The following is a 26385-nucleotide window of genomic DNA, read 5'->3' as shown; positions in this document are numbered from 1 at the left end:
CATGGAGTTTTCCTCAACAAGTCAGCTATCTAACACCTTTAAAACATAAGAAACTTTAGTCAAAAATAAATAAAAATTCGAATATTGAATGTTTGTGGGCCGGTAGTCTCGCGTGGCCAGACCGCTTTTTTCCGTGTATTGAGTGGGGAAAAAAGGGTCTGGTGCAACTCCAATAACTGTTTACTTCTGAGCCGTCCCCAGACACTGGGGACGCTAATTGAATAACATTGGCCGCAAAGGAGGAACCGATGACGTCAGTAAGTAAACTCGAGATCTGTTTATCCTTTAAATAAACGAATCTTAATTTGCTCCGATGTCTCTTTAGTAGCGTCTTGAAAGTTCATCCTCATCATGTAACAAGACTCACAACCGGAGCAGGAGTGTAGGAATACTTCATAGTTTTACTGACGTCATGGCACCTCCTTTGTGACCAATGTTATTCAATTAGCGTCCCTGGAATCTGGGGCTCAGAAGTAAACAGCTATTGGAGTTGCACCAGATCCTTTTTTCCCCAGCCAATATACGGAAAAAAGCGGTCTGGCCACGCGAGACTAGTGGTCCGGTTGTGGGCGAAGGCTTGTTACAATTCATTAACACCCTATTGGGTTGGGGGTGTTAGAAACCAGTTGCCTATGCTAACCATAGATAAGACCATAGATAATAGACACCCCTACCAGTATGGGGTGTCTATTATCTATGATAAGACCCTTTTTCGGAGCAGGCGCTTATAATTTCCAATCGATAAGCGCCTTGCGGAGAAAAAGCGGTCTGACCACGCGAGACTAGAACATCATTACTATCTAGAGTACACTAACTTACTCTAGCGACTAGGCTGGCGTAGGCAGCAGGCATCATCGAGAAATAGGATCGAGCGTCTAGGCCTCCTAGGTCTGTTAGTATGGACTCGATTGTGGTATTCTATTAGTCCATTTTGGCGGGATTCTTCGCCACATAGATATGGCCAGATATGGCCAGATATGGCTGACCTCGTGACTGACTGAATTTAATAGATACGTGTATCAGGGCAGCACATTGAGTATAATTATTCGCCGATTACAAAGAGAGTAAAGAATAAACTAAACTCGAGGCGGTGTTATCAGTTTGACACTGGAGGGCTCACAGACAAGCGAAGTGAACAGCGGAATAAGAAATCTACGTGATAATGCACCTATCAATGTCAAGCCCCGCCTATCTCAGGTCGGGCAGAGGTGGGGATTGTTGGGGATTTGCAATGATGCGAGAATGCAAATTCCCCACCCCTGGGGACAACTTTGAGTTACGAATCCCCTACTAATTATCCCGGGAATCACAACAGTATGGAAAAGTACGGATGTTCGTGTTGCAAATGCCCCTACTCTGGGGACGAGCTTGGGTGACAAATCCCCACCTGCTGCCCGACCTGGGGTAGGTGGGGCGTGACATTGATAGGTGCATAACGTGTGTGTGTTGTACATTTTTGCATGTCTATTACAGAGCTACACTGGAAATGAGTTAGTTACTGGGTACGTGGTCTCCCTGTCTATATATTACACCGTAGATACACTGACAAGACAACTGACTGAAGGTATTGCACAATATGGGTTGTGCATTTACCTATATTTCATCCTATATGTACCATAGGATATCAGAAGTTTCTTTTACAAGATGGTATGAACTATGGCAGGTAGTGGCTTGGAAGGAAGCAACAGCCTTGTGGACAACCTACATGTACTTGTGTTTGAGAAATATTACCTTAGGATGACATCCTTGCCAGTTGATGCCATGTTGCCTACGTTCATTACTAAGGGGTTGTTACGTGACAATAAGTTGCGTGGGAGAATACGCAGTGCTTCATCCGACGTAGACAAAGCTGAGTTACTGCTGGAGCCAGTGTATACCAGCTTGAAACTGTGTAATAGTGATCTGTTCATGAGCTTGTTGGATGTAATGACCATCTATGCTGATGGCAGTGATGATCAAGAGGTGACAAGGCTTGTGTGTGATATTAACAAAGAGCTAACACCACAACAAGATGTAAATAAACAAAATCATCCAGGTAACATCTATGTATATTACTGAACATGTTTGAAATTCTGTTGTGTCTTCACAATTGTCACAGGGATTGTTATTTGCTATTACCAAGAGTTCATAATATATATACTAAGGAGAGTATCCTACTCTCATATACCCCTGTAGAAAGGCGTATCGTGAAGTTATGACGTAACACTTCTGAGTTCGTCCGTTTTTCTTTGTATAATTAATGATGTCATTAGTTGAACATGGTATCGATTGAACGCGTGCCTACCAACGTCGCTAGCAACCAAATTAACTCCAGCTCTAAGCGTTTCTCACCCAACTACAATCGTTTCTTCATGGGTTAAGACCGCTTCGTAGGCGTTTCTTACTAGGCCATTCGCGAATACGGCTATCCTGAGCGTCGCAAGTGTGAAACGGCGCTAACGTTTCTTGCACTTTTACGGCTTCCTGTACGTCACAAACCGCAACATCTTGTCGTTACGTCATAACTTCACGATACGCCTTTCTACAGGGGTATGTGAGAGTAGGATACTCTCCTTAGTATATATATATTATGAACTCTTGCTATTACGCATCCTCAAATATGTTACATATATATAATTACAAAGACACTAATGACCCAGTACGGTAATACTGTATATTGGGCAGTACGGTAGTACTGTACATTAGGGATCATGGAGATTTGAATTTTCTGGCCAATAATATCACTCAAAAATCAGCATCACAAATACCATCCTGGTATCTTGGTAGGATTTGTTATAACCAAGCCCCAAAATACCTTTAGTACGACCCTAAATACTTCCGATAGATTACTACTTGATTTTAAATTTTTTTTGTTCACTGGAATTTTCTTCTGACTAACTGCCTGCCCTGACCTGCTTGCCTGTCTGCCTTCAGACAAGTGTAACTCGATAACGGCTGAGGCTACGGGCTTGACTGTTTGATGTCGCTTTGGCCTGATAGGTACCTTTTGGCATACTGCAGTATGTACAATGCACGTATCATGGACTTACTTTTGTCCTCCTTTGCATCCATTTCCTTTTTGCTGACAGCCCAATGTGTCGATTCCTAGTAGTGCCTACCTTTGTAAATATTTCGTATTTTCCATGGTGACTGGATTAATTGCAGGGGCACTTCTACTGTTCTTCATTTGTAATGCTGTGAATGATGGGCTGAACATAGCTGAAAGCGAAGTGGAATGGCCACTCACTTTCAAGTCAGTAATTGATAGTTGGGGCATTAGCTCTGGAGCCATTCTTTTTCTTTTGATGTGGTATGCGCAGGTTCACCAGTACAATAATGTTACAAAAAAAGTAAACAAACAAATATATGAGTATAAGGAAAAATTAGGAATTAATTTGATTGCAGATCATGGAAAAAACAAAGTAGAGAAACAAGGGAGGTCGCCTACACCTGCAGATATGAATTCATGACATTGAAGCTAGAATTGAAAGCTAACTTATTAGACCTCCTTGTCTTGTTCTCATTTAACTCATCAGTACTTGTAAACAACCCAGTTCAGGCACAGGGGTTTCACTGGTTTCCGGAAACCAGTCAGCTTTCTAAACTGAAAGAATAATTAAAACAGTAAGCAAATTTAAGTCTAAAGCGGGTTGTGTAAGTCTAAAGCGAGTTATATTACTAAAAGAAAGTAACTTCTAGTGATCAAACTACACTAGTGTATTAAAAATTATTAAGTTAAAAATTAAGTAGGGATCAAAGTGATAAAAAGTAGTGAAACAAGAGATGAATGATGGTATGACAACATAGCTCGGTGGGAAATCCCTACATTGGCATATTATAACAATCATTTTGTTTAATGCTAAATTAAGGATTTTCCCACCGAGCTATGCTGTAATACCATCATGCATGCATTCATCTCTACTTTTTTTGCTTGGATCCCTACTTCATTTTTAAATTAATAAATTTTAATATATAAGTTTGTTCGCTTGGTGTACGTATTAGAATATCTTGAGTCAGACAGGGGGTGTGCCACTATTTCATATTTTCATTGTATTAGCATTATGAATACAGCTAGGCCAATAATAACGGGATGTGTCATTATGATAGCTTGTTAAGAGATGTGGTCTCGGTGCTCGTTCATTATTAATCAACCAAGATTATGTTCAACTAATTAATAGGTGTGGCTATCGTGAAGTTACAGGTGCATAAGTGCCTGAATAAGTTTGTGGCGTCTAAATATACTGCTCAAGGAAAGTGTTGCCTCGATATGATTTCATTGCAACAACAAGAAGACGATGAGCCTGACTAACGATAAAAGAAAACAAAGCACAGAGGGCACAAACTCATCGGAACCCCAAAAGGCACATCCCACTGGTGAGTTTGTTATTGTAGTGTAAAATGGTGGCTGTGGGCTGCTTGGCCTCTAGGCTTGTGACTGTGGTCAGGCAAGCAGGCAGGCAGTGAGTCTAATATCTGAGTTTAGTGATTTTTAAAGAAACATCAATATCCGGCTCCCTATTAGTGTTTTTGTGTTTGTAATGCAGTAGTTAACGTTAGATGGACTAATATTCCATAAAGGTGATTTTTATCGTGTAAGATGTTTCTGGGATGATTTTTGAAGATGTATGGCATTTTAGGCGGCGCGCATCATTTTTGGGATCCCTACTTAAATGGTACTACCATACTGTTTGATAAACTGCTTCTTTCCAGAATTGCTTCTCCTAAACCTTAAATGTGTCAAGCACCTCTAACCATAATTTTATAAAGCTGTTGTAACTTCTTCAACTCACTGATAATACATCAAATCTTTCTGTATAGACTTAGAGTGGTAAGATTTAACTGTGAAACTATTTAATGGGAGATTTCATTTATGATTAGCTAAAATAGCTCTAAGTAAAATGTCTCAGGATGCACTTCACCCTTGATGGGCTTTTCTGCCTTTGATTTGAAAACCAGTCAGCAAATTGCCCCTGAATCTTGAGATATTCATATGGATTAATTCAACCACCATTTGCAATATTACGTCTCGGGTTTAATTTCATCACTTTAGATCACTTAACCTCAACAAGAGTGTTACTCACAAATGTACTCAGTATTCTGGATGTGAAAAATGGACTGGATCTCCTCTTTCCTCATTTTCCTCTTTTCCCCACCTAAATTTGGATCATGTGATGCTGTGCATTAAATAGAAAGTACTCGGATCATGTGATGTAATTATTAAACTTATTTCAATATCAACTGCTGGTTTACAACGAAAATATCAAGGTACGCTACTTGTCTCTTGTTTGCAATAGCAAGCAGGTGCCACTGTCCTGGTTGGGCACATGCCCATGCGCACCCTTGGCTATGCCAACCAAACTTAAGTCACCACATAAGTGTCTATTTGTTAAAAAGAATTTGATTTGTAGTGGCAATACATTATGCACCTATTTTGATCAATTGATCAATAAACAAGTACAAAAAAAAATTCAACTAGAGTAGGGACCATAGCACATCGATAAAAAAAGTACTAAAACAAGCTGGAGTAGTGCATAATATTAAATCACAGTAAAACAATAAGAAGTGTTATATCCCTACTGTGCTCAAGATGCCATAATGGAAATATATAACACTTCTTATAGTTTTACTGTGATTTAATATTGTGCACTACTCCAGCTTGTTTCAGTACTTTTTATCGATGTGCTATAGTCCCTACTCTAGTTGAAAATAACTTTTTGTGTACTTGTTTGTTAAATTTTTTTTGTAAATAATATTATGACTGGTGAACCCACGAATGCCGCAAAAGAAATGTTGCCGCGAGCCCCAGCTATATCAAGTATTGTCTGAATAGTGAAGTATCCATTATGCTTCGTTGTAGGGCTGAGCGATTATGAAATTTTGCTACCTTCACGATTGTAGAATGTAACATATCACGATTATGATAACAATCACAATGTTATAACTTTACATGCATCATCAAAGAATCGTATATGCACAACTTCGTATAAATTACAAAACAAGGTGAAATTGTGTACAACTGATCAGACCAGTTATAGTTCAATATAAACAGTATACTGAATAATAGTGTCCTTAGAAATTCAACGGTTTGTAACAGGTAAGCTTTTTCAGTAGTGAGATTTATTCACACAATGAACAGTCTCAAGTGTAGGCTTGTTTTCCAATCAAGCTTTTCCACAATAGTATGTGTCACCATTTTGAATTTATTTACATGTGATGTCAAACATCACGATGTTCATATAATACATATTAACATCACGATGTTCAGACACAATCACGATTAATCCCATAATCAATATAATCTCCCAGCCCTACTTCGTTGTCAGCTATGTTCAACCTGTTACACAACAGTACAAATCAAGAACTGTTCAAAAAGTACCTCTGCAATCAAAATAGCCGTTATGAAAAATACGGATGATTTCTATTATGAAGGGAAGCCATCATGCGCTACCATATCGACACTTCGCTGTCAACAAAGATGGATGGGACACAAAGGAGGAGGACACTGGTAAGTCCATGAAGAATGCATTGTACATACTGCGGTATGCCAAAATGCACTCCTCTGGCCGAAGCGACGTTGAACAGTGAGAAAATCGAAGTAGTAGCCTTAGCAATTATTGAGTTATGCTTGTCTGAAGGCATCAGTCAGTTACTCAGTCAGTCAAATGATGCTTGCAATGCCTAATCATGTGATCTGCTATATATCGCTATCACTTTTGGAGTTGGATAAGTTATACCCATCTCACTTTTAATCTTGTGATGGTACTTTCTGCTATTACCATTGTATTAATGCTGCTTACATGATAGTTGTAGTTTCAGCTTCAAAAAGGTTTGAGCCGAAAAGTGAAAGTGAGTAATTAGTTCTACTGTTCTTGCTTGCAGGTGAACTTGTTGTCAGAAGGCATGTTTTGCCAAAGGACTTACTTCCTCGATTTAAAGAAGAGTTTGCTACAGTTTGTAAAGAGATAATGAAGACATTGGAAAGTCACATCCAACAAAAACATTTATCAATTGATGAAATAGTTAATATGTTGTGTACCTTCAGAAATGGTGATACTGTGTTTTCTGATGATGACTTCATAAAGTCAACAAAATTTTGTCAAGTATCCAAGTCTGTTTTAAAGCGAACTACAATTTATGATTACTCAGCACTAGAATTTTTTATAAATACTATAAATTGTGAAGAAGCCAAAGAAACACTGCGAGATTTTGTGAAACACTTTGAAATCTCCTTGATGAAACAAATGAATCTTCTGGATGATCATGAAATTTACACATCAAATGACTATAGTGGATTGTCTTTTGGTAATGATCAACCATTAGTGATTAAATATAGAGGTTATTCCTTGTTGTATGACGATCAAGAACTTATTAAGAAGTTTGTTTGTGAAATGTTTGAACTTGTTGATTTTTCTGTGGAGTTTGAGCGCATTGCACGAGGCTGTATAGCCTTAATTTATAGAATTACTGATTCCGTTAGGAGATATTTGTTGGAGTACAGAATTACTGGTGGCAAACTTGCATCTTGTGCAAAGTATAATATTTTATGCTTTATTATTGGAGATATGCAGCTGAAAGTACCACTGGGGTATGTTGTTACTGATGAGGTATGTGACATATGTGACTGTCTCAGCAAAAACCCACCTTGTTCACACAACTTCCAAATTGTTTTGTTTTCTCAGTACAGTTGGATCACCAAAATTTCAACCTATTATGATGAGTTTTGGAATTATAGTGCTAGACAGTAGGAAGAGCAAGGAAATCGATTTGCTGAAAATAAACTACAAAACGCTTACATTTGCAGCCATAACTTCTGTTTGCATTAGTCAATAATGTTGGAATTTGGCTTAAAATATTCACCATGGAGTAGTAAATCAACCGTGATATAGTTTTTGTCCTGTAGTCACTTACACATATGAGTATTAAGGCAGTTTAGTTTAAGAAATTACGACAATCTTGTTTACGTTTACCACATCGTAAACAAACACATGTGACATGCATACCATTGGTTGGGGCTACAGAAACAAAACAAAGATTTTGAACTCTTCACGAGCTGACAAATAAGATGGTACACAATTTTAATTGATTTAAGTCTTCCTCCTTTGATATAAAAAAATAGTTGTGTATTTAAAAAAAATTTCATAAATTTTTAAATACTTTTTTTCTTTGTGAAGAAATTGTGTAATGATAAAAATGTGGATATCATCTTATTCGTCTACACAAGAGGAGTTCAAAAATCTTTGTTTTGTTGTAGACCAATGGATTCATGGGTTATGCACAATTGTTTCCGTCATGTTGAAGTGATAGTACGTGATCGATCTTTCTTCCCTGATCCGTCTCTGTATATTATACTAAAGGAAGGTGATGCTAGGGAAAACTTACCCATCAATAGACTCCCCTATTCATGACGAACATGTTGGTGCAAATTACAACTCTCTATATCATTGCGTTCATAAGTTACAGCTGTTTTTGTAAGTGCCTGTAATTCATTTTCCCATCTTTCTATTGTAGCTACTTTGTAGATACAAGGCTGAAACTTAGCCAGAGCTTACATTTGGCTATGTAGATTAATAATCAAGAATTCTAAAATGCACCATTATGCTGGGTTTTTGCAGATCCGGTGAAATTTTATGATTTTTTTTTGTGAAAAAACGAAAATGCAGAATGCATGCTTGTGCGAACAAGTGGGGTTTTTGCTGAGATGGTTACATATGCACTGTTGTGATAAACCCTCTAATTATAGTGCAGTTGTTGTTTTAGCCAGCCATATCAATGCTATTTTTGCAGGATGCTGTAGTACCATGGACTAGAATCATACCTGAGTCACCAGAAGCACACTTATCAGAATTGGTGACAGAGCCAGATGACTCGATGCACTCTACCTTTTCAGGTAAAGCTGTCCAAGCACAGAGCCATTGCAGCAATCATGTACATGTCTTATGATGTTTTACTAAATTAGTTAACTGAGTTGCTGTTTTCTACAGATTCTGAAATGGTACCTGTAACTCTAGCACTGCACAGTGAAGAGGAAAAATTAATGGAACCATTTACAACAGTGGTGGGCCTACCTTATACTATTGGAACTTCATGTAAGTAACTATTCTTAAAGGAAGAAATGATCCCTTAATCTAATTATAGTGTGTGTATTAGTCAGTCAAGACTGTGGTGCTAACTCTTACAATGTATCTCCAAAATATTTGTTATTGTATAGAACATGCACAGCTTTAATTGTATAGAACATTCACAGCTTTAATTGTATAGAACATGCACAGCTTTAATTGTATAGAACATGCACAGCTTTAATTGTATAGAACATGCACAGCTTCAGCAACACATATACACACAAAGCAAAGCCTTCAGCTTCCACTATGCGGTCACGCTGCCCAGTGGCCAGTACTGGGGCACCTGTGTGCTACTCAGGTGCTATAGGTCAGCGCAGGCATACCCTCCTGGGGCAGGACTAGTAACCCGCAGGAGGCTGTACCATGTCTCACAGGTGAAGGTGTGGGCACCTGAAGTTCCACCTGGACCTTCAATTGCCATATGAGATGTGGACAGTTGAGCATTTGCTTCCCCAGTTTACACCAGGTACCCATTGATGTTACAGCTGGGTGGGCTGCTTCCCCAGTTGGCACCAGGCCATCAGGTCCCCATTTTAACAGTTAGGTAGACTAGAGCAATGTGAGTAAAGTTTCGTGCTCAAGGAAACAACAACAACAACACCAGCTGGGAATCGAACCTGGAACCTTTTGATTGCCAGGCTGATGCCCTAATCACTTGACTATGCTGTCCCACACATAAACACACACACACACAGATTTCTAGTACTGCTGTTTTAGAAACTGCAGTTGTTTTAGTTTGGACTCATTACTACATATACATGTAGTAAATGGCTGTTAACGTTTCCAGTTTTCCCACTAAGGATGCTTATCTAGTTAACTATAGCAGTAACTATATGTGTGTGTTTCTTCTGTGCAGTCTGTGGTGGTGTTTCACCAAAATCCATAAAATCCTTTGTGCAAGAATTTCCTGTGCAAGAATTTCCTATGCAAGATGTTTGTCAGGAAATCACAGATCAAACAGATTATGGTAATAATGCTTTACATGTATTTGTAAATGTCAATGAAAATTTTTCCAGGCATTGATTCATATCCAGTACCTGTGAGTGCTGTGCCTGTTGTGGTTGACATAGACCCTCATCCACAATATGGTAATTGATGCTTTACTTATTAATCCATATGAAATTGTTAATTTCAGACATTTACTCATATCCAGTACCTGAGAGTGTTGTTGTTGTTGAACATCCTATATACAAATCTTCTTCAGTTAAAAATTTGTCGATGGCACGACCTGTTGAGGAAACAGAGGAATTCTTAGTTGGAAACCTGAACTTAGCCTAGTGGTATGTTTGTATGTATATATAAGTTTTATGTGCATACTGTAAATCAGAATGGCTGTTACTGATTGAATGTGCTACATACCTGTGGTGACTGTAAATGTTTGTTTGGCTTAAAATTGTAATAGTTAAGCAGCATTGTCCACCTTGTACTGTATGAGTCTCTTGACTCACTCCTTGTGCCTTCCATACACGCAAGCATCAGTACGCATTGGAACTTTGATTCTCTCATACAAAGTACAATACTAGTGCAATAAAAATTATGTTAAATTTATAGGGTTCTAATGATGAATCAAGATGTGATGGTAATTATGAGGCCTACTTGGCATTATAGCATGTGGGAAAATTTCTAAATTGACATGGTTTTTCAACACCATCATCTCTTCTTTCACTACTTTTTATTGCTGCAACCTTACTTCATTAACCCTTGGGATGTTGAGGGTTACAATAGTTGTCTTGTGTGAATTTGCAAATTCATCTGTTACCACTTCAACTGCTTGTACTTCGTGTATAGGTTATAAACAATTAAGGTACCATTACACTTCTTTTGGTGAGTTTAACAAGTGAAATGTGTGGATTGTTCCGCAAATACTTTATTCAAAAGTTGCGGCAATATTTGCTGTTCGTCTTAGCTTTCCTTGCTTCTTGATGAACTCATGATATACAAAAGTGATAGTGATAAATTCTTTTCAATCATAATGGTATATTAGATCCAGCCGAGGGATTGAAAAACTCTACAAATTAAACCAGTTACAAGATTTTGTTGAAATTTCAATAATATCTCAGCTTTTACCAACGTTTCAGGCTTGTTGGCATTGTGTATTCCCTCGGATTTATATCTCTCAGTACCAATGTAACATGGCTAGTTTCAAGGTTTGTTCCCACACATTAATTAACAATCCACACACTGGGGTGAAAAGTCACCAGTTATCACCCAGTGATAACTATGTTACTTATCACTCAGTGCGGCACTTTAATCGTCCCACGCACTGCTTGGGATTTTATTTTCTCAATCATTCTTGGTACATTCCTTTTATTGATATTATATAGCACTATTCTCATCAGTCTTTCAGTGATATTTTTCAACACAGTTCAGTAGCCTTTCTGTAGCTATATTGCTCCAGTACTCGTCTATAATCAAGTTCTTATCTATTAAATCATATTTACTTAGTTAAATACCGCACCTTCAATAGTATCCACGCACGATGTTGTAAACACCTGTATAGTTTTTAAATATACAAGTGCTTACTTCATACTACAGTATCCCACCAGGCCTAGGGACCTCAGTGTCATTTTACCATGAAAATCACTTCCTCCATACAAGAAGTACGCTGTAAATAACACACCAAGTTGGGCTTGTAGAAGGCTGTTTGTTGCAAACCTTCCATTTCTCTTGTGCTTCTAAAATAGTTGATAAACTGTCTTTTTCTCTTACAGATGTGATCTTTACAAACAGGGCAGCTGGACACTGGACAGAGGTTTTTGTCATCAAATCACAAACATAATGCATAGGTATGTAAATATTTAATGTGTCATGGATAAAAAAAAACAAACTTAAAAGCTCCTGTATGTCACAAATGGCATAGACAGAACAAAAGTTTGTATAGCATAACATATGTAGTAAACATAAAAGCTACAGGTAGTATATAAATACACAAGAGTGCAGTTAGCCAAGCTTTACAGAGTTGTATATGTTGTATGTAATTAACAAGGAGAAAACATCCTGACCGCCTGGTGAACTCCTGTAAGTGTTCGAACGTTAATTGGATGACTGTAGGGTCAAGGCTGCCCAGGTTCAGTCATGGATTTTTTCTCCTTTCTCCACCTTTTCAAACGTACCGTATAGTAGAAAACTTTGGCAGTAAAAAAGTGTGACGAAACCCCTCTGTTGAAAAAATTGGCGGAAAAACTTTGGCGATTCAAATAATATTTGCCAAAGGTCTACCGCCAAAGCTTTTACTGTATGGTATGTAAGGATATTATGACAAGGTGTCAGCTCATCAGTTAAGTAGTGTAGTAGGTGTATAGGTACGTAGCTATAGCGTTCGAGCTAGTGTTGTTGTTGTAGCTAGCAGTACTTTTGTAGCTACTGATCTAACAACATGCTAGCTAAGGCATGCTTCGCTATCTCCTGCGATGCCGAGAGCAACCGTATTTACTATTTCAGTGAAATCCAGGAGGGTATCACGTATATATCAAAGTAATTGGCCAAATCCATCGCGAGATGATGAAGTAGCTGACGTGTGAACGGGAAGCCAGTTGGAAATGCTATCCCAAGGAGTGCTTACAACTGGGGAAGATCTCCAAAGTCAGCTCGATCTTTATTGCATGGTGGTACGAGCTGACCTTCATCTCAAGTTCTAGTTACTCAATGTACTCGTGTGATCATCTAAAATAATTGGAAAAAAATTTTTTGGCAAATTGAACACTATTCGCCAAAGTTTTTTACCGCCAAAGTTTTTTACCACCAAAGTTTTTTACTATACGGTACTTTCTGTAACAATTTTAAACAGGCTGTAGGACCAGGTGGCCTACAGACCTTCAGCACTTGTGCTGTAAAGCCTTAATAAACAAAGTATGTAACTACACTGTGTATGTAATTAAAGATTTATGAATCTGTTAAGATTACCTGCTGTGTGATGCAGTGGAATTAGATCTTTAAAAAGAATAGGGTCCCACAACGCTTATTGTTTTACTGTGATTTAATATCATGCACTACTCCAGCTTGTTTCATTACTTTTTATCGATGTGCTATGGTCCCTACTCTAGTTGAAAATTCCAAAAAAAAAATTGTATGCTTGTATATATGTGTCATATCTAAACCATGGCTACTAGGTTACATACACCCCGACTCTGAAGTCAGAGGAAGTTTACTGTTGATAACAACAGTAAACTTCTGATGACTGAGGAGGAGGGATGTGTGTAAGTGCATTACACCAAAGTGAACTACGGTTCATATAATACCAGATGAATTAAAAATTGAAAACTTTAAGAGGGAGAATAGAGATCGCTGAAAAAAGCCATGAAGCAAGAAGAGATTGCTGGGGTTGTAATGTAAACCACAAATCCCTATTTTGACTCTGTCATAAATAGTTACATGTTCCATCATTTTGAAATAGGAATTTGTGGTTTACATTACCATCCCAGCAACCCCTTCTTCTTTCATAGCTTTTTCATATTCTCCCTCTAGAAATTTTTATTCATCTAGTTTATGTACTTTTTATTAATCCAGCAATGGATTTATTTTATTGATGTGAATAATGTAATTTTACATTCTGCATAGTAATGCCATCAACGTTTCAGTACTTACCGTATAGTAAAAACTTTGGTGGTAAAAGTGTGACGAAACCCCTCTGTTGAAAAAATTCGCGGCGATTGAAATACTGTAATATTTGCCAAATTTTTACTGCCAAAGTTTTTACTGTACGGTACGTAAGGATAACAATAAGTTGTCAACTCATCAGTTAAGTACTGTAGTAAGTGTATAGGTAGCTAGCGTTGTTGTAATAGCAGTACTTTTCAGCTACCAGGCAAATACTTTGAAAAGTATTTAAATACAAATACAAATACTCTGAAAGTATCAAATACTTATACCCAGGATGTATTTCAAATACAGGTACTTTTAAAAGCATCTAAATTGCTTATGTACTTTGATCCACACTAAAAACGTAACTAGTTACATGTTACTTTTACGCGATGTAGCGCGCTACAGTTACATATTACTCGCTACTCTGAGGGCTGTAACTAGTAATAATATTACATATTACATTTGCTCATTACAAACTATACAGTAACTTTCCAATTACAAGCTACCAGCCTACAACTACCCTTGAGGCCACGATACAACAACAAAGTATGTATTTGTGGCTGAACTACACCACAGACACGTGTTTCTCTAGTGTAGTTCAACTGGCCTACTTTATTCCACGGACTGGACTGGACTGGACTCGTGGACTGAACTGGAAACAGCTTTTAAACAATAATCCAGGAATTATCCATCTCTTGCAACAATGGAGACACCACTATCAAACTACAACTGCTGCTGCTGGCTCTTCCTTACAAGTCATGACACTAGCCCATGCACTAATTAATTAGAATACACTTACGATACATGCCGTACTAGCAGTGATACAGCGTGATAAGGGCTATTCTTGTAGCGTAGATGTTTTCCTTTGTTGCTTTAGCACTAGTGTTACAGCTGTAGAGATGAGCCAGTAATTATTCTTAGCAGGTAGCTAGGTGGCACTAGTCTCGTGTCCAGACCGCTTTTTTTCTTTTTATGTGGGGGCGGAGAAAAAAAAGGGTCTGGTGGATCTCCAATACATTTTTTGTGCAGCCGAATCTACAACTTTTTGGGATCGTTGATTAGTGGTGATGAACAGCAAAGGCCTGTTAACGAAGCAACAATAAGAATACGGCGCGGCGCGCGTCTGCTTGGCAAGGCTACATCCTTGGGTACGCGCGCCGTATTTCCTATTGTTGCTTCGTTAACAGGCCTTTGCTGTTCATCACCACTAATCAACGATCCCCAAAAATTGTAGATTCGGCTGCACAAAAAATGTATTGGAGATCCACCAGACCCTTTTTTTCTCCGCCCCCACACAAAAAGAAAAAAAGCGGTCTGGGCACGAGACTAAGGTGGCACCGCCAGGCAAGGTGATGGGGATATGCAAATAATCGGGCTCATCACTACAACCCCAATGCTAGTGTTAAGTACTGAAGCAACAAAGGAAAACATGTACGCTACAACAATAGCCTCTGTCATGCTTTATCACTGCAAGTACACGTGTATCGTAAGTGTATTCTAGTTGATTAGTGCATGCGCTAGTGTCATCCAACTTGTAAGGAAGAGCAGTACCAGCGGTTGTAGCTCGATAGTGGTGTCTCCAGTGTTGCAAGAGATGGATAATGCCTGGATTATTGTTTAAAAGCTGTTTCCAGCTCAGTCCGCGAGTCCAGTCCAGTCCGTGGAATAAAGAGGCCCACAAATACATACTTTGTTGTTGTATCTTGGCCTCAAGGGCACTCCCCATACACTATCATTCTTTGTCCATGCCTATGCCTATAACGCTATCTCCAGTCTTGTCTGGACCCAAAATGCAATCAATCATGCACCTGGATACAATGCACCTTAAAAGGAAGTAACGCGTTACATTCGTTACAATTTTCGGATGTAATATCCGTTACTTATCACTCGCTACTTTGTCATATAACTGTTTTAGACTCTATTTCACATTACACTCAGATTACTTACCTCATCCCCGGCTGTTTCTGCTGTAGGCTCGGCTAAAGCGGCTGGCTTTCTTACGATAATACTAGCACCATGGCAACTATGCGTCCTCACGTGACTAAATAATCGCGCTCATTAAATCACTGCACGTGAACAATGCATAGCGATTGGACAAACCCGATTTTGAGCATATGTCATATTGTGCTTGAAGGCGTGGAGTATATTAGAAAACAAGGTGGAGTATATGAGATTTATTACCCACCCAAGACAGCCTAAATAGAGTCTAATGCGTTATATTACTCGTTACTGTAAAAGTAATATTATTACGTAACGCGTTATCCCCAACTATGCTTAGTAACTAGCTAGCTACTTAACTTATTGAATACACATCTTATAAACACATACTGTATATCAATTAAATTTGACGGTGAACTAAATTTGGCAAATTGGCGATTTGTCACTAATCTGCCAAATTTAAATTCTGTCAATATTATTTTCAAGCCTTGGTTGTTGAAGTAGGTTTTTGACAAAGCTTCGGCTGCTGAAACTGGCAAATTAGTGTGGTTCCACCATAGATAGTATATTCTCCGGAGAATATATTTATATCTATGGTTCCACACATGCAAATGGGTGTGGCTTACTAACTAGGCTAGAACTCGTACTCGATTAGTGGGCGTGGCTCCACATAAGCTTGCAGACAGCAGTAGACATGAATTTGTGTGCAGCCATTGATAAATGGGCGAGTATGCCTACAGACATCCTGAAGGTGCATGGGTGTGGCCACAAAAAAAAAGAAATTGGAGCACAGATATTTGAGTACAGTGGACATCTATGGAAGCAGGACCAGAATATTCTTTAAAGCGAGTCAGTACAGCATCGTATACTTACGTCATTCGCCAATATTTCTGTGAGAGCATTTCACCAAATTAAAATTTTGCCAACTGCAAATTTATAACAAATCGCCAAATATTAGTTTCGCCAATATTTGTTGTCATACGGTATTCCTCAAATTGTTTGTCAGTTAAATGGCATCGATCAGGGCAAAGGACTTTACCTGCTATGCTAAACAGTCTTTCTACGGGTACTGAGGATGCAGGTATGCAGAGAAATCTACAAGCCATTTTGGCTAAGGTGGAAATTTTTTGTTTGATTTACTTTCCAAAACACAAGTGGGTCTTCTTCTTGCGGTATGCAGGGTGAAAGTAAGTACTCTTCAACAATTGTGTTTAAATTCTTGGAAGTATTAGCAGTTGCAGAGTCAGACTCATTTAATTAAACCACTGAAAAAGGTTTTTATTGTCTTGGCTGGAGGTTCAGATTCTTCCTCTATTTGTTCAGAAATTTCAGAAGTAAAGTATTTGAAGTTTTTACACAAAGTATTTAAGTACAAATACAAATAAATGTTGTTTCAAAACTTCAAAATACAAATACAAATGCAAATACTCAAAAATAGTATCTAAATACAAATACTGATGTATTTGACCCCAAGCCTGTCAGCTACTGATCTATTAAACAACGTGCTAGCAAAGGCATGCTTCGCTATCTCCTGCGATGCCGAGAGCGACCGTATTTTTTTTTCAGTAGCAGATGTTATCACGTATATCAAAGTATTTGGCCAAATCCATCGCGAGATGATGAACTAGCTGACGTGTGAACAGGAAGCCAGTTGGAAATGCTATCCCAAGGAGTGCTTACAACTGTGGGACACATTTCGAAGATCTCCAAGTCAGCTCGATCTTTACTGCATGGTGATGCAAGCTGAACTTCATCTAAGTTCTAGTTACTCAATGTGCTTGTGTGATCATCTAAAATAATTGGCAAAAAAACTTTGGCGAATTGAATGCTATTCACCAATTGCAAATTCACCAAATTTTTTTACTATACAGTACATGAAACTGATCAAATTGCAATGTGCATACTGAGTGTCCTAATATGACCTAGAATTTACATTACTAGTGCCTTTAATAGCTGTCAAGTTCAGTGTAAGCTTTGTTGTTATCAGACATACACTTGACTGCATTTATAAGTATTCACGTGACTGCTCTACAGTTGGACCCCCCCCCACTTACAATAATTATGGAGCGAAAAAACACCTTACAACAAAGTCTTCAGCACAGATTAAGCTTCCTGGCATATACCAAGTTTAATGAGGACAGATTTTATTAGCAACAAATAGAAACTCTGAGCACAATCTTGTATGGCTTTGCATGCGTAATGGCATTTTGGCAAGAAGAAATGGCCCAGTTTTCCACGAAATTAAAAATAGGTCATGGACACGCACAATGATCTATTCAGCAAGTCTTGCTACTTTATAATTCCAGGATTCTCCTTATAAACTTTGCTATGCCTGTGAAAGAATAATAATGATAAGTGGGGATCAAATGGAACTGGGCTTTTCCAGCCAAAAATATCACCCTAAAACCAGCCTCAATAATTTCCTTCATGACAACTGGTGGTATTAGTTAGGCACAGCCAAACCGAAAAATGTTTAGACCAACCCCAAACCCTTCCAAAAAGTTTCTATGGAATTTTTAAAATTTTCTATTTAACAAAATTTTATTCTGACTAACTGATGCCTTCAGCCAAGCAGAACTCGACAATGGATATAAGGGCTTGATTTTTTCACTATTCAACGTCACTTTGTCCCTAGATGTGCCTTTTCACCAACCGCAGTATGTACAATACACGCACCATGGACTTTCCTTTCTCCCCAGTTCTTTTCGCTGACAATGTAAGGTGTTCATTTGTTCGCGATAGTGCATTAGTGGCTTCCTACTATGAATTTATTTAGTACACACTGCTCGACTTTCTGTGCTGGCTGGTAGGTTAGTTTCTCGTGTGTTTGAATTCAACTGATTGTTCCAGATAACGAGTGTAGGATAAGAACTCGTTTTTAGCATAGTAGAACAGGCGCGTGCTGATTATTTGGCACAGTTTAATTGTTTGCATTTCTTTATGGACTGCTTTGCTGTGCATGGTAAGTCGTAGTGAGCTAAATTATTCCATTCTATGAACACTGTTAATTGTTTCTCGTGTGTTTGAGTTCAACTGACTGTTCCAGACGACGGGTGGATAAAAACTCGTTCTTAGCAAAGTAGAACAGGCATGTGGTGATTAGTCTCGTGTGTTTGAGTTCAACTCAAAGTAGAACAGAGACGTGCTGCCGATTAGTTAGCAAGGTTTGCTGTGTAAATTCTTTGTACTGAAGTATTTCATTCTATGAACACTGATGTACTGTCCTGTATGCCTAGCTTGAGATTGGTTGATTAAGACACTTTACACCTGTGACGCTGACCAACCTATGTTGTGCATGCAAGTTAACATCCAGAGCTATTAAGCCATTGTTTGATCAAGCTGCCAGAATTGCAATATCTTGTTCATACAGAATTTTCAATGCTCGCTCCTCAGAACTGTGGGATCTATGACTAAACTAATTAATAGTTGATGTGTGTGTGTGTGTGTGTGTGTGTGTGTGTGTGTGTGTGTGTGTGTGTGTGTGTGTGTGTGTGTGTGTGCCTTGCCAGGGCTTCAGCTGCTTTAAAGCTTCTTGGTACCCCTGCATCTAGGTCCCTTATTTATTTCCTGTACATTTGTCTTAAGCCTTAAGGCATATAAATCATTCAATTAAATCAATTATTATAGATTATGTTTTCTTTGATTGACTTCCATAGCTATATCAATTCATCTTTATGAAACGAACTAGTTTGATCACCAGTTCTATAAAAAGAACAGAAACAAGTATAAGAAAATTAGGAATTTTAAACTAGAGTAGGGATCAACTAGAATATAGTACATCAATAAGAAGTACTGAAACAAAGCTTAAGTTAGTATATTATGACAGCAAATTACTGTGACTACTGTTGTACTGATAATTGGATTGGTTATCCGAAAAACCATATATCAGCTGTGTTTTTTTGTATATTGGTGTCGGATTGGCACCAAGATGAAAAAAGCAGCAGATACAGATATATGTACATATTCAGAAATACTAACTCATGTGTACCAAATGATGTTTACAAATGCATTGAGTTGCATTTTCCTGCACTATGATGTTGTTATTACTGTATATGTGTACTGTCAGCTGTTGTTATAGCAATACTGCTGCTATAAACAATCTAAATTGGTCCTTCACAATCAAATTTCTATATAGTAAACATTGCTATAAAATATACATGCTGTGCTATATTGGATCGACTACGTTTATTGGCTTGAAATATTATCTAATATCGGTTATCAGAATATCGGCAAAATCTCATATCAGTGCAACACTAACTGTGACACAACACAAAAAGAAGTGAATATCCCTACTGTACATTTCAATTACGGAAACTCCACAGCACAGTAGGGATATTCACTTCTTTTTTGTTTTACAGTGATTTGCTGTCATAATATACTAACTCAAGCTTGTTTCAATACTTTTTATTGGTGCACTATATTCTAGCTGACCCCTACTCTAGTTTAAAATTCCTAAATTTCTTATACTTGTAGTAATATCAACTTACGAGCAAATTTCAGTTTTGTCTGAAATACACATACTGTTTCCTTTTCACTTGATACTTACTAGTGGACCTATACTTATTGTTAAGAACCACTAGAGGATTTTTTTGAGTTGAAGGATGCTTTCCAATGTTTTTGCAGTAAGTGTGCGTTCTATTAGGATTTTTGCAACAATAAAAAACAAAAACAAAAAAAAAACATGGGCGATCCCTATTATGTACCCACCATTGTGGTTCATAATATACCATGTGTCTAACCCACACTATACAACATACTAACAACTCATGCACACACAATAAAGTAACTTACACTTAGTTTGTGGCATGGTAGAGACACGTTGGTAGCCTTCCACTCACAAGTCAGTTTGTTCAAAATGGCAATTTTGAATTTGATTTAATTTAAACTCAACACATTCGGCAGTGCTGTTCTTCCATGTGAGAGTGTACAACATTAATAAAGTACAGTTCCTACAGCATACAATATATATATATTTTAGTACAATGGCATTGACATTTGATTGTGGTACACTGTAGTAATCTCTGTATATCCCCAGGAAATTTCCATTCATATCAACAAACGTAGGAGCAATATTACCTGTTGCCACCATCATCGAAGTCTATAGGTATGTCTATAAAATGAATCTTGTGGTTGAACTCTTACTGGCTGGGGTGATTGATTGCCGTAGAATGTGCCAAATACTCCTACTAGTGAGTTGATATACTACACTTTGTTACTCTCATGTACACATTTTCCTCTTCAGTTCATTATCCCAATATTGTCACCATGTTGATCACTATGGTTACCGGCTGTTTTGTGGTGTCCACTCACTGGATGGCTCACTATTTGCTTGTGCTTCACACAAGATCAGAATATTCACCTATTTGATACTAGCAGTGGCAAATATCAACTGATGAAAAGTCTTATAGCTCCAGAAGTTGGGTGGAGTGTATTAGATGTGTGTTTTAGGTAAGTCCTGAATTCTCTATAGAGGAACCTGCTAGCTATTTTCATTAAAATGACACATGTACCAGTTTATTTTGTTGGAGTATATAAGCATAAAGAATGGAAATGGTACATAGTACCACTGTTACACTGTATCCATTAAGAACCTTAAGTTACTATGCTGTTTTATTCTATAGCCCAGATCAGTGGTATTTGGTCTATTCCACTTGGTCTACAGAAGGTATGTTTTTTTGTTTTTTTTAAAACATTTGTTAAACTTTGTTTATACATACGTACAGCATACAGTTATTATACATCACATCATGATGGTTCTTTGAATGTCTTTCAAAACAACTCTCCATCCCCTACAATCTCTTTACTGGGATTGAGTCCCACAGAGTTACTACAGTTACTACAGTTACTTGCCAACTACGGCGAAAATGGTCCAGTGTTTGAAAATTGCAGAGGTTCTGAAAACGAAGTTAGTTGGCTGGGTCAAAGCTGTGTAGTCTGTTAGATAATCTGTGTGTTGTTGTCTTAAAAGTTGGGCGGAAAGTTTGGAGGTTACATGTACCTCGCCCTTCATCATCCAAAAGACGATATATGTAAAGCCCAAGATGAAGGCATTGCGATGGTCAATTAAAGAAGGTAGCGTAAAGCCGCACATTCTCAATATAGGCAATTTCCATACAACCACAATTATTATTACTTACAACTTTTCTACCCTTCATATATATGTAATTCCCATGACAACAGTCAAGAAGATGGCCAGTTTGTTCCACTGGACCTTTGGCAAGATTTCAACCCATCCTAACCAGCTCTAATATTCCATTCTGTAGGCCTGATTGTGAGGGTAATTTTGGAGTGTTTGCGGAAAATTTTCTTGCAATGGTTGAGATGTGCTAGCAGCGTAAGTAATACATTCAACTTTATAGTGATATTAGTTTCTTTCAATTCATTTAGTTCCAACGATGGTTGTTTGTATATCTACAACAGAGAACAGGACTAAGGGTATGTGTACATGTCCTGTACTGTATATTGAATAGATTGTAGTGGTGTCCTCAGTTTTAAATGTCAACCACATGAGCAAGACACTGTACAGTGGTTGGACAAGTAACTACGAGTATTTTCATTGGACAAATTATGGCACATCAACTCAACATGTTACAGTGGAGAAGCCTCACAACTCATATACTCTGCTGGTGATGATGGACAATGCAAGGTGAGAGGTCACCCCTCATTCCGTCTTTAACCATGTAGCTGTTGTTGTCTTTGTAAAGGTGTGATATCCTAGAACTGTGAGGAATTCTCATGCCACTCCAGTCGGCATCTTTGCTGGTCATAAAGATGGTATCAGTCATGTGGAGTCTAAGGTATTAAACAGGACAGGGAGCAATTTTCCTCCTGTTCAGGGTTCCCATTTATTATGTCCTGAACTTCCCCCATAAGACCCCACTGTCATTATCTGTCCTGAGTCTCTGGGTTGCCCTAGATATTGAACAGTACAAAGAAATGGTCTCCTGTCTAAACTGGGCATTGTTAAAACCTGCAAATGTATGTGTAGAAAGTGACCTACCTAATGTAGCCACCAGCTTAGGAAATATTGGCCCTAAAATGACTTTATATGTACTATCAGTAATCAATTTAGAAACACACCATTACATGCACAACATTAGCCTGCTCTGTAGGCCTGCGCCTATTATGCCGGCATAATCTTGAGAATAATAGGTCACCAACTTCGTGAGAATAATTCCGGAATAATAGGATGGTTACAGGCATAATTTTAGAATAATCAGACAACCACGGGAATAATCGGTGGAATTAGGGGGCGTGTCTCTTCTTGATTACCTAGAAGAAAGAGTTAAGGTACTACAAATGATATAAAGTTGACAGGAGTGCTGGCTGAAATGAGCTGAAAAGCCTCTAAAAGATCGATATACTCTAATAGAACGCTCAAATACTCTAATAGAGCAGTCAGATCGTTTCACAATCTGCAACCAGCATCAGGGATTTAACTGCATGATTATCTGCAATTCTGAAACTTGTACATCTTATACCAGTGTATCTTCTTCAAGTCTTTGAACATTATTATCTACTTAACTTAGTAGCTATAGTAGTTACAGCATATTATTATAATACACTAATAAATAAATACACTTGAATTATTACTGTAGATAGCTATTCTAAGTCTGCTGTAACTATTATGGATAGAAAAATGGTGTAAGGTGGAATGCTTCATATATGGCTATTAATAATTCGGACAAAACTACTTATAGCAGCATCTTGAAAACTAAGTGACTAGCCACAGATATATACTGAATGAGAATAATTATGGAATAATAGGCTGGATACAAGAATAACAAAAAGAATAATAGGAGAATTTTTTGGGAAATTCTGGAAAGAATAATAGGTAAAATTGTGAGCATAATAGGCTCAGGCTTACTGCTCTGGTATCAAAACTACTATCTGGGGAGAGGGCTGGGGTGGGGTGGGGTAGCACATACAGTACTTAGTAAAAAATAGTACACACATTCTCCGTAGAGTTGCAAAGTGAATACCATATAGTAGGTAATTTTTAAAAGGATTTTATTTTCAGATATTTCAGAGAAACTCTTCTGTTTAAAGATGAATTCCCAAGACCTGCTGTTCTTCAAAAATAAATACATACCTACAATTAAAAATAATTTGCCTTCTCGTGATCAATAATTAGTCATGTTTTAGCTTAGTATTAGTGATTCTAAGTGAGTTGTTGGAAAGTACACTGTATGCAAGCATATCTCATTATTTTTGTGACACGAACTTCTGTTTATTTGAAATACTTTTGAAATGTGTACTCTTCGAAATTTGAAACCTTCGAAACTCAGATTTTGTCTCTTCTGAAAAAATTTCTGCTTCGAAAATAATCCACCAAGAATATTTACACATACGTATTTATCTAGGTATTCCTATGGATTCAAGACTATTGAACCTAACAGTTGTCTAACTTTCATTGGTTTTGTTCCAGGGAGATGACCGATATTTGATCACCAACTCAAAGGACCAGACCATCAAGTTATGGGACCTGAGGATGTTCAGTGGTTGTACTGGAATTGAACACAACAGAAAATCAGTATCACGTCAGTACTGGGACTATTGGTGGCAGGATGCTTCACAAAAGTGTACGTCTTATTTAAGTTGTGTTCTAGTTAGGATAGACGTGCATGTAATATGTCTTAATTTGTTCCCCATTCAGTCAGGAAGTGTGATAAACTAGCTGGTGATGTATCAGTGATGACATATAAAGGACATCGTGTACTACAGACTGCCATCAGATGTAGGTTCTCTCCCACAGTGACTACTGGAAATGTGAGTGATTATCTTATAACTGTTGTATGTAACCATTACTCTGTCCTTAGCGATACATCTACACTGGTTCAGCTGGTGGCAGTGTAACAGGTGAGTATGCCCTGGCCATGTTCCTAGTGCTAATGGTCAGCCATTATTTCATTTCCTTGACTACTTTCATTTTGTCAAATACATATACTTCATCTCAAAATTTTTAGATATACGTAACTGGTGCATTTCTGTCATGTTTCAGCTTAGAAAGATGCACAACTTTCCTTAATTGTTTAAAATCCAGTCATGGATTTTTCTCCTTTCTCCACCTTTTCAAACATTTTTAGTATAAAATCTTTAAACAGGCTATAAGACCAGGTGTCTTACAGACCTTCGCACTTGAGCCTTAATATATATTTTTTTAAAGTGGCTAGCTAGTTTCTTGTGCCATTGGTTAAAGTATTGTGTAACATTTATCAATTACACTTTCTCGTAGTGTACGATATCTTAACTGGAGAAATTGTAAAGAGACTCAAAGAACCAGGATCAGTATCCTTAAGTGTTCACTGTAGAATGTTATGTAGTTACCTTTTGAAGTTGTCTTGTTGTATTCCTTGACTTGTGTCACAGCAAGTTCTGGTCAGAGACGCTTCATGGCACCCTTATCGTCCTGAGCTTGTATCAGTATCGGTGAGTTAACATGAATCTTGTCTTTCTCTGTGACTATTTGTTGTTATTAGTGGGATGGTATAATGAGACTATGGGATACCAACCTGCTGGATGTATTGTGTAGTGCATGGTGATTCATGTAGAAGCCATGACAATGAATTATAAATAGTTTTTGAATAATAATTATTGTTTATATCTGTATTGTACAACTTGTATGTCTTTATTATATGTATTGTCAGTATATATATATACAACAACTTTTATGGTATAACATTATTTTCTGTGGAAGCCTATTTGACAACTGTGCTTGGAATTTCATCTGATTGTTAGATTAGAGTATTTGGTTTGCCCACATGACTATGGATTTATCTCAAGGTCAATGGCTTTACTACAGCAATTTGAAGCATGTTCGTGCCACGTGTACAGCAGACAAAAAACAGGTACCATATTATTATTCTGTACTGTGCAGGAATCTTGTGTAATCATAAAGAATGTCTAAATCATTATGAAACTCAGTGTATGAAAATTGTTCTAGGGTAGATTGTTTCATAGTTTAATCACTGAAGGGAAGAAGGAAAATTTTAAACTGTCCACTCTAGTATTTAGATAGCCACTTCGTAGTGGAAAGGAGGGAATGGGAGCTCTCCTAATGAAGTGGTGGGCCAGGCTACTACTGGATTGCTGGTTTGGTCACAAGAAGATGCCGCACATGATCTTGATTTGTTGAGACATTATAACGTCTCACATGCTAAATGTTGGGAGTGGTATTCCAAATGTTTTTAGTTGAAAGTTACTTGTAAGTCATTAATGTACCAGTAGGTACCTGCACCAATTTCCTGAAGGGAATTTCTGGGGAGGGCGGCTTTAGACTAGTACATAAGCTCCCATGGCAACTTTAGTACATGACTGTCAAACCCTCCACAAGGCTACTCCATACGAGAAGTAATTTCCCATCCTCCTCCATAAAAAATACTGATGCAGTGGCTTGTTATACAATGAGCCTCAGTGTCAGCTTGTGTTACACAAACTGTTGATCTACACCTATTGTGCACAACAATAGTACAGTGGAACCAAACTCCTTGGGACCAGCTAGGGGTGGTCCATAAGTCTGAAAAGTCCATATCTCTGAAACTGTGTATAAATAACCTTAAAATAGTACAAATTTTTTTTTTTTAAATTTCAGTATTATCAACTACCCTAATAAAACAGTCACTACTCTAATAGAGCAGTCATTTCCGTAGTTTGGTTAACCAAGAATCCGGATAATTGAGGTTCCACTGTATAGAAGTCATTATGCAAAGGTCTTGTAACAGTACAGGGTAGGAAGGTATGTATTGAATCAGAAGGCAGTTTTCACAAC

The 26385-nt window shown here is 37.8% G+C and overlaps 2 protein-coding genes across 5 annotated transcripts; both read left to right on the top strand.

Moving 5' to 3' along the window:
* Positions 1-906: 906 nt before the first annotated feature.
* Positions 907-24102, top strand: LOC136264588 (uncharacterized). 4 transcript variants are annotated; one of them, XM_066059359.1, is made up of 18 exons: positions 907-1131; positions 1474-1564; positions 1621-2035; positions 6859-7583; positions 8764-8866; positions 8961-9065; positions 9955-10065; positions 10115-10186; positions 10234-10378; positions 11810-11884; positions 20653-20806; positions 20860-21065; positions 21239-21282; positions 21881-21951; positions 22005-22052; positions 22107-22263; positions 22322-22414; positions 24046-24102. In XM_066059359.1, exons 3-9 carry the CDS (start codon positions 1657-1659, stop codon positions 10374-10376), a joined length of 1638 nt encoding a protein of 545 aa, XP_065915431.1. In that variant the 5' UTR covers positions 907-1131; positions 1474-1564; positions 1621-1656; the 3' UTR covers positions 10377-10378; positions 11810-11884; positions 20653-20806; positions 20860-21065; positions 21239-21282; positions 21881-21951; positions 22005-22052; positions 22107-22263; positions 22322-22414; positions 24046-24102. The 4 variants fall into 4 exon arrangements, with proteins under 4 accessions (XP_065915431.1, XP_065915430.1, XP_065915432.1 ...); XM_066059358.1 differs by having other exon boundaries at positions 907-1564; XM_066059360.1 differs by having other exon boundaries at positions 907-1564; positions 22095-22263.
* On the top strand, positions 22013-25159 carry LOC136264729 (DDB1- and CUL4-associated factor 11-like). The gene is made up of 9 exons (XM_066059505.1): positions 22013-22052; positions 22095-22263; positions 22336-22414; positions 24046-24199; positions 24274-24386; positions 24437-24476; positions 24853-24905; positions 24987-25046; positions 25097-25159. Exons 1-9 carry the CDS (start codon positions 22013-22015, stop codon positions 25157-25159), a joined length of 771 nt encoding a protein of 256 aa, XP_065915577.1.
* The last annotated feature ends 1226 nt before the right edge of the window (positions 25160-26385 follow it).

This window comes from Dysidea avara, chromosome 8 (genome assembly GCF_963678975.1).
Source record: "Dysidea avara chromosome 8, odDysAvar1.4, whole genome shotgun sequence".
Lineage (NCBI taxonomy): Eukaryota > Metazoa > Porifera > Demospongiae > Dictyoceratida > Dysideidae > Dysidea > Dysidea avara.
Note: the sequence above shows the minus strand (reverse complement) of the source record. Positions and strands in the feature narration are given on the sequence as shown.

Excerpts from the sequence above, each read along its gene's own strand:
- LOC136264588 (XM_066059359.1), top strand. The coding sequence starts at position 1,657 with ATGGCAGGTAGTGGCTTGGAAGGAAGCAACAGCCTTGTGGACAACCTA. Across the intron at positions 9,066-9,954 it reads TTATACTATTGGAACTTCAT|TCTGTGGTGGTGTTTCACCA; the intron begins GTAAGTAACTAT and ends TCTTCTGTGCAG. Across the intron at positions 10,187-10,233 it reads AGACCCTCATCCACAATATG|ACATTTACTCATATCCAGTA; the intron begins GTAATTGATGCT and ends TGTTAATTTCAG.
- LOC136264729 (XM_066059505.1), top strand. The coding sequence starts at position 22,013 with ATGGTTGTTTGTATATCTACAACAGAGAACAGGACTAAGG. Across the intron at positions 22,264-22,335 it reads GTGATGATGGACAATGCAAG|AACTGTGAGGAATTCTCATG; the intron begins GTGAGAGGTCAC and ends GTGATATCCTAG. Across the intron at positions 25,047-25,096 it reads CTGAGCTTGTATCAGTATCG|TGGGATGGTATAATGAGACT; the intron begins GTGAGTTAACAT and ends TGTTGTTATTAG.